The 9198-nt window shown below is 39.4% G+C and overlaps 1 protein-coding gene across 1 annotated transcript; it reads right to left on the bottom strand.

Annotated features, from left to right (window-relative positions):
* Positions 1-2169: 2169 nt before the first annotated feature.
* LOC306966404 (alpha-N-acetylgalactosaminidase-like) lies at positions 2170-9198 on the bottom strand (the record flags this gene model as incomplete). The annotated part of the gene is made up of 9 exons (XM_079561165.1): positions 9125-9198; positions 7608-7791; positions 6361-6501; positions 6053-6264; positions 4881-4975; positions 4639-4800; positions 2599-2796; positions 2381-2521; positions 2170-2310 (listed from the first exon to the last, which is right to left on the bottom strand). The coding sequence occupies exons 2-9, from the start codon at positions 7787-7789 to the stop codon at positions 2170-2172; spliced, it is 1272 nt and encodes a 423-aa protein (XP_079417291.1). The 5' UTR covers positions 7790-7791; positions 9125-9198.

The raw sequence follows: 9198 nt of genomic DNA, 5'->3' as shown, positions 1-9198 counted from the left end.
TGTACCAAGCGCTAGCTAACCGTTAGCATTAGCCCGATGCTAACATGTAGCATCAAGTTAGCATTCTCCGTTATTCATGTATTTATGGGCTGTTGAACCACTTTGCTCCTCCCCATGTCTTTTTATCATTATTTAGTAGAAAACTATATTCATAATTCAGCATTTGTTACAGTCGTTTTTGAATAATTAGAGAAAATTTACATTTTTTTAAAAATGTTTTCCCCCTTAACTGTTTTCAAAAATGATCATATATGGGCGATCTGTATCATGGCTTGAATTGATAAACCAATAAATGCATAGGCTACATGAAATAATTCTAGTTTCTCTCAACAAGCGAGAATTGATTTTTAGTGCATTTCCAGTCATTTAGGTGAGGGTTAGGTTAAACATTCTTATTATCTTATCTGATCACAATTAGCTCTAAAGATACATTTAAGCAATGTTTGTCATGATAAAGCATCCAAAAATATTATTAAAAGTTTAAAACTTTATTAGGGAAACCAAAGATATAAAAAAAAAATCTGGAGGCAAGCATATGTGAATAAAAATGTAGGTCTTTGTTGGTAATTGATGAAAGTTCAAACACAAAAATTGGCTACAGACATGAGTAAAAGGGCTGGGCAATTAATCGAAATTTAGTCGCAATCGCAATCTCTCTGCTTTGGTCAATTTTATTAATCATCAGGGCTCGACAGGTTCACAGACATTTCTTTGGCACAAACAGTACCTAGTTTGGGAGTTTGGACAAGACAATGGAAGCCTTTGTTTTTGTTCGAGCTGATGTTGGAATAAGTGATGTATCTAATTTTATGAATCAGCATTATGCATTTCGTTTGTTATGAAAAATAAAATAGATATTGATCAATAAAACACCCAGCCCTAGCTTAAATGAGACAAAAGTCAGAACTAAACATTAAAAATAATAACTCTCAAAACACAGTCATCTCCACAAGATACTAAAGGATTATATAAATTGCAAATCCAATGAGACAACATTTATTAATCTAGATGCATTCATAACTTAGGTTGTTGGAACATGGTGAAAAAATATATTTAATTGGAGAAAAGAAGGAAAGAAATGTCAATAAAAACTGCTTGTCATCAATAAAACAACACAAAATTAAAAAAAAATATTCAAAGCTGGTATGGTGTTTGATTTACAACGTATATTTGGTCAGGCAGTGTATAACAAACTTTCCCCCAGAAGTACAACCCAGCTGTTGGACAATCAACATGAAAGCTTATTGGGAGAGCAAATGAATTAAAAGAAAAAATCCCTCTGTAAGAAGAATGTTTTGTCGCTACTTAAAAGCACATACAATCAAGAATAATGAATAAATAAAAAGATTGTTGTCATCATTCATCGTTATCATTAGTCTGTCATCCCATAAAAAAAATAAAAATCCCTGACGCCCTGGGGTAATTCCAGTAGGTAATTCTAATCCTGTGCAAATAGAGCTCTTAAAGGGGTATTTCAGGATTTTTGACATAGGCCTAAGTTCCTAGTTATCCAGAGTGTTGCTGATTTCTGGAGATATTTTTTGTTGTAATTCATGCAGTTCTTATATTTGAAAAGGTTCGTGGTGCTAGGCCAGTGCATTTCTATGGTATCAGCTAGCCTGCATTAAAAACAGTCTGACCCGCTCCACAGAGCACCTGAGGCAAATCACTTATAACACCAGACTAACCATATACATGTCCGTGTCGATAGAATAATTTTCGGAATATAACTGACCTTGCATCACAGGAATGATTGCATTTTGAGGGACTAGCAGATCACTCCGCCGCTGTGTAGCTTATACAACCACGAAGGTGATGCTGCTCAAGTATAACTTCTTTTAAAATTATTCTATGGACACAGACATTTATATGGTTAGTCTGGTGTTATAAGTGATTTGCCTCAGGTGCACTGAGGAGTGTGTAAGACTGTTTTTAATGCAGGCTACCTGATACCATAGAAATGCACTAGCCTAGGGCCACGTAACTCTTCAAATATAAGAACTGCATGAATTACAAAAAAATATCCCCAGAAATTAGCAACACTCTGGATAACTAGAACAATCCTCAAATATCCCTTTAATCTGTAGCCATTAAAATACAAAAGTTCAATCCAAATGCGAAACATACACGTCCCTTTTGAGTAATGCCCGAGTGTGTTGTTTACGGTCTTCATAACAGGGTGCGGTGGCCAGACTCGGATCTGACTGGTTTGAGGTGCAACATGACGACTCCGGACGGGTTGATAGACACTGTGAATTGTTCTGTTGACTTTAGCGGCTTCAGTTTAGAGCTTTGGAAAACATCATAGACCTGGGAGAGAAATGGTGTAATTGTTACAACGATGTACAGGACGCATGTGGGGGATATTAGCAGCACAAACCTCGTAGTTGCCCTTTTCAAAGAAGAGTTTCTCCAGGGAGGTGTGGTAGAGGTAAGGCATGTCTGATCTCCTGCTTAGGAACACCAAAGCACTGGCTCCATCCACCAGGGGGCGCCAGTACACCTCAATTTTAGTCTTCTCCTAAAACAGACATAACATGAGGAAAACATTTAAAAACTACATTGACAAACCCCTAAACCTGCAGTCCCCGCTCTGACCTTGAAGAGGCGCCGTCCCTGGATGCCCAGCGGGTCCTGGTTGATGGAGAGGGCAACCTTGTTTTGGAGAATGGCCCGGGCCGCGTTGTCGAGGCTCCGCAGGTCGTTGGACATGATGAGCGGAGCGGCCATGATGGACCACAGCGCCATCTGAGTGCGGGACTGGTCCAGGCTCAGACCGAAGTTACCAATGATCAACTGAGAGGAGATACAAAGATTATTCAATTTAAAACAGTCTGACCCGCTCCACAGTGCACCTGAGGCAAATCACTTATAACACCAGACTAACCATATAAATGTCTGTGTTGATAATATTATTTTAACCATTTTGCATTTAAATAAGTTCATATTTGAGCAGCATCACCTTTGTGGTTGTATAAACTACTCAGCGGCGGAGGGATCTGCTGGAAAATAGTCCCTCAAAATGCGATCATTCATGTGATGCAGTTATATTCCAAAAATTATTCTATCGACACAGACATTTATATGGTTAGTCTGGTGTTATAAGTGATTTGCCTCAGGTGCACTGTGGAGCGGGTCAGACTGTTTTTAATGCAGGCTAGCTGATACCATAGAAATGCACTAGCCTTGCATTAGCCTAGCGCCACGTAGCTCTTCAAATATAAGAACTGCATGAATTACAAAGAAAATATCTCCAGAAACAACATTATGGATAACTAGGAAATGATGCTTCCCTATGTCAAAAATCCTGAAATATCCCTTTAACTAAATAACTAATACGAATTTAGCTAAAAAATAATATCCTTGTTTTTTTTTTTTTTTTTTCAAATTTAACATTTTCTGTGATGTTCATTATTGTGCACAGGATGGAACATGAGAAGGTATTTTCACACCTTACATATTGCATTACAACATGGTCTCTATCAACCAACACTGCATTAGAGCCGCTCGAAAGCCTGTACAAACAGGCACTGAACATTTTAGATAAAAAACCTGTTTCATACCACTACTGTAACATTGTGAAGTAATACAAATTATTAAAGTTTGAAAATTTTATTTTGTTTTCGAATGTCAGTTTAGTGTTTAAAATTCTTCATGATTTGGCCCCACAGCCCCTGAGAATGTTTGTGAAATCTTGTGACGAGGCAGGACGTAGAACAACGCGAGCCTCGGTCAGAGGAGACTGTTCTGTGAACTTTAGATCCTCCACGTTTGGACAGAATTGTTTCTCTGTAAAAGCTGCAGGGATGTGGAACTCGCTGCCATTGACTGTTCGAGAGAGCAGCACTTTACAACAGTTCAAACTTAATCTGAAGAAGTGGTTGAAAGACAGTCAGATTTGTGAGCATTAAACTGTATAGAATTGTAATTGCTATTGTAAATACTGTAAATATTGTATCTGAATGTTTGAGGTGATCCTTTTGCCGGTGCCTTATATGTATTTTATATTGTGAACGAACTCTAAAGTCAGATGCTCATTGGTTACTGTTTAAACTTGCTGTCACTTTGCCTCTGCCCAGGGACGACAGATGAAAATTAGCTTGTAGCTATCTCTGGTCTGTGCAACACATTTGTTGTGCAATGTCCCTGTCAAATAAATAAATAAATAAAATAAAAATAAAAAAGAGGAAAAATAAGAATCTGAATAATGTCAAGTCCTAGCTCTACCCTTGGAATATGTACTTTTTCCTTTAATCCTCATGTTTTAGATTAGAAGATTAAACATGCAAAATTGCAATTTCACTGATGGAAAACTACAATGCCTGACAAAAAAGTCACCACCTCCCTACAGTTGCTCAAGTCTAGGTTCAGCAATACTTTGTGCCAAGAGTTTTGCATTTACTAAGCGTTTGCATTTGAGCACAATAGACAGCATGTAATAAAGTAGTACAAAAAAAACATGTGCAGCTGAGATTGTGTCTCTCATAAATTCTAGAAGGCTACAGCAAAACTTAAACTAGATTTGAGCCACTGATAATATAAAAAAATCTAATTCAGCACTTGCAATTCAGCCCCTGGCTTAGTAAACCAGACCCTCTACCTGCTACATGTTATCGTGCATCCCCATTGGACCCTCACCATATCGGGATCGTTCCACTTCCCTGGCCCCGCAGCTGGCTGGATGTAGTCCTGGTTGTTGAAGAACCAGTCCATGATGAACTGCACACTGTCCCACGAGTCCTGGATGTCGTAGTAGTTCCTCCAAAGGTGACAGATGTCGCCCAGAAGAGTGTAGTTCACCTGGACACAAAGTAAGTGAGATAATAAAATAAAGTGAGCATCCTCGTACCCATTCGTTAAAATATTGGCATAAGGCTCACCTCAGGAGGCAGTGATCCTATGTACACGGGCCAACTGCAGGAGTAAACCATGGGACGTCCCGTGGCGTTCAGGGCCTTGGACATTAGAGGATAACCTGTGGACAATAAATGTGTTTTCAGCTTTATGAATGAATGAATTAAACTATGTTGTCCCTCTTGCTGTTTTTGCAGCGAATATCTTCAATGAGAAACATAAACTGCTTGACTAGGAGAATTTACCTTGAATATGAATCATTTTGGACGATATGATTGCCCATGGAACAAGCTTTTTTAATTCAAAGGAAAATGTAAATTTTCACTTATTTACTGTATAACTTTTTGTACATTTTTCGTAAACATGTGTCCTCATATTTCAGGTCAACATGTTCAAATAAACACTGGTTATGAGAAAAAACACAAACCAAGGGAAAACTCCAGTATCAATATTCTCTAATTACATTTTTTCTAAAAAGAAGTAGAAGCCAACAAAAAGCTTTTCTGAAAGTACTGTACGTATGTTGGTTTTACTGATAACAATTGTAATGTTGTTTACATGTTGTACAAGTTGTTAATGTTTACTTTGTGTTGGAGCCATTTCAGCTATGTTTGATCCCCCTCCCCTATATAAGGGGGGAGGAGGGGGCACTCAGGTGTTGCAGTATGGAGGCAAACATCTTTTGACCGTGGAAGACACGCGTCCGAAACCCCTGAACACTGCAATCAGAGCGGTTAGGCATGTTTATTCGGTCACAACAAGCCACATTTTGACCTACAGTCAAACGCTGAGGAGCCAAGCTTTACCAACATGGCCCAAACTCAAACTTTGCTATGTACATCATAGGCACCCCAGGAATTTACAATATATATTCTTACAGGGGCTAGATGCAAGCCATTTCATGCTCACTACTGCCCCCTCAGGTCATACGTGTAACTGCACCTCTATATTAAGCTCGTGCATGACGGCACTTCGGACCCGAATTAACACCTTTTTAAGTGACTGTGCAGGATTTTAGAGGCAGTTCTGGTGAACAGGTCTGAGCTCATTCTACACATTAGGACATTGTTGAAACATGTAGGGGGAGGAAAAAACTTTTAACATTTTTAAACTCTGTATAGTCCCTTTAAAGGTGTTTAGATCTACGTATGCACAATCTTATTCCTGCAAATACATCAGTCTGAAACCAAAGTCGTACCCAGCAGCTGCTCGAGGGCGTTGGAATTACACCCGTCGAACTTGAGGTAGTCGACCTCCCAGCTCGCGAAGGTCTGGGCGTCCAGCTTAATCTTGTCCAGAGTGGTCCCAGGGAAATTCATGCACGTCCCAGTGCCCATGTCTGCATAAATGCCCAGCTTCAGACCGCGGTTGTGCACGTAGTCCGCCAGACGCTTTATACCTGACGGAAACCTAGAGGAGAGAGAGGGGTTTGAGGAGCCCGGTGAGCAGACGTAGTAGTAGTAGTAGTAGTAGTGTTAGCTGTAGTGGTAGCGGTAGTGTAAGAACCTGTCTGGATCAGGCTGCAGTGTCCCGTTTTTATCTCTGGTCCTGCTCATCCAGCAGTCGTCGATGATCACATACTCATACCCCAGCTCCCTCCAGCCGTCCTCAGACAGACGGTCCGCCATGTCCATGAACAGCTTCTCACTGCGGACAACAGAGAGTAAAAACACAATGATTTGACAGGTTTTACAGCAGCCTCATTTCACAACCAGCATCAGATTAACAATTTAATCTGGTGCATAATGAATCACAACGGACTAAAAATCACATTTGTAAAGGTGCTCATTGAAAAAGAATGCAATTACTTAAGTCCAAGGTTATTGTTTTTTAAAGGGGGTTATGCAAAATCGTGTTCTCTCATCAAAAGTCGTGATTCGAACCGTAACCTTACCGTCACAGGCTGTCCGGTACTGGGAGTGGGAGGGGCTTATGGTAGCTCGCTTGGGGGACCAGGAAGTGAAACCTATCTGATATTTTGTTTCAGCTGTTTTAGATCAATGTTGCATTTTCTAACCAACGTAGTGTAAAATAGTGATAAAGGCATGTTTGAGATTAGAACCAAATACCTGGAAAAAGCATACCACCCCCTCTTTAAGTAACAGGCCACCGTTTATACATACTGAGATATGTTCTTACCTGAGCTTAGACGAGTTGATGCGTACCTGTCTGGTCGTTGTGCGTGCCCTGCACCAGACAGGTACGCATCAACTCGTCTTAGCTCGGGTAAGAACATATCACAGTATGGAAAAACGGTGGCCTGTTCCTTTAAGGCTTGTCTTTATTGGACAGGACAACCCAGAGTGAAAGGGGTGATGAACGGGACGTGACCACCAAAACATGGGAGTAGGGGCCCCAAGGAAAAAATACCTAACCCGAATTGCAGTACTAAAGCATAAAACTATTTATCTCTAATAAAAATGAATGAACTAAAGAGTAAGAGATGAACTAAATCCCACCAGAGCTACCACTGTTTTATAATCGCAATCAGGTTTTTAATACAAAATTGCCAAAATCGCAATCTGGATTGTCGCTATTAATACAATTGCAAAGGTTTCTGTTATATACTGTGGGAAGTATTCTCAGCAACAAAATACACTGTCTCCACTGTAAAACTTGCGAACCCAGCACACACTTCAATCGTCTGAATGTGTGTGCAAAGTAAACTGAATCATGATTTCACAACATGAATGTAAATCTATAGGTAGTTGCACAGTCTTGAGCTCTTTTGAAGTTTGGATATTTTCGATCACCTAATGCAGTTTTCCAGGTCATCTTTGCAGTCAGTGTCACATCTGAAGCGTTCCCAGGCCATCCACCCCATGGGAGGAGTCAGCGCCAAACCGTTTCCGTTGGACTGAACCCAGGGAACCAGACAGAGCAGGGAGAGGGAGAGGAGCGAGACCCGGCGCTGGAGCAGAGCTGGACGAGCCATGTCTGTGCACAAGAGAGATCGCCAACAAAATATTAACTCTTGTATTAAGTTGGACTATAACAAACTTTCTTTTAAATGTAGCATATGGGCAAAGGATGCTCAGGCAGAGGGCAATATCAAAATGGAATCACAATCTATAATTTTGCACTTTTAATTGCCTCCAGAATCAGCTCCTGCGTTTGGAGTTTGGCGAACACTGTAAATGTTGTGTTAAAAGGTGGAGATGACAACATTCACTGTTCATTGTTTTGTTTAAACTGAGGTCTATTTTATCTTTCATTCATCTTGTCTAAAGTCAGTAAACACATGTTTTTTGCCGTATCGCCAAAGCCAAAATATCAACATGGCATGATATAATGTTATCTATACAGCGGCTTCCAAAGTTTTCAGGCCTTGATCCCCAAAATCCCCAGAACAACAACCTTCTAATTATTTTAAAATGTTAGATTGTTATAACTAGCTGTAATAATAATAATTCCAGGTGCAAAACATTTTTATAGTTGTTTTATTAATGTTTGATGTGTAGTTTAATTTCACTATAAAATACTGCTTTCTTTCTATTTCCTAACATCTTTCTTTCTCAACTTTAAAATGATTATCTAGAAATGATCTCACACCCCTGATCTATTACAAAGGGCTGGGTTGTTGTACAGCGAGGGAATCCTGTATTTTCACATTCAACGTTCATTGTATATTATCCGATCTACTCCCGTCCTTGATCATGGCCCTGTGTACAAATTCTGTTTTTTCTTTTTAATAAGTCATAATCTGGATGTAATTAAGCAGTAGTGAATAGGTAAGAGCCACCTATGGGGTCATCTCCATGTTCAGTCACGTAATGTGCCCAAAGATATGTCAGCTGACTAGTTTTTTCTTCTTAAGGCAAGGTGCCAGGAAAAATCAGGCTCAACAAGTCAAACATTTTTTTACTCTTATACCTTAGTTAAATCCAGGTAGTCTTTTTGCCCAGGTAGTGTATAGGCCAATACTTAATACTGTAAGTACTTTGGGTTTTTGTGGCAATGAGGTTAAGAAGACATGTTATTTGGGAGACTCTAGTTCCATAACATATTCAAGGTTTAAAAAATAACTGCAGTAAAGACAATAGGACTTTTAAGGCACATTAGTATTTTCATATATAGAACAGACAGCAAAAGATGATAGGATTAAATTTACATTCCTGATAGCTTTACACATTCTAAAAGACACAAGTATAATTACACATTGAAATATTGCTGTATTTCTTACACTCTGTATTTTATATCCTCTATTTTTTTTTAGCCACAAACTAATGATCAGACAAAAGAAGTAAAGCATGTTCTTTAAACGTCTCACCTGCTCTCGAGCTGCAGAAGAGTCCACTCAGAGTCCAGTCTCTAAACAAAAACACATGACTGGCTGCACTTCCT

Source organism: Gobius niger (genome assembly GCF_951799975.1).
Source record: "Gobius niger genome assembly, chromosome: 8".
Taxonomy (NCBI): domain Eukaryota; kingdom Metazoa; phylum Chordata; class Actinopteri; order Gobiiformes; family Gobiidae; genus Gobius; species Gobius niger.
The sequence above is the reverse complement of the archived record's forward strand: the minus strand, read 5'-3'. Positions and strand labels throughout refer to the sequence as shown.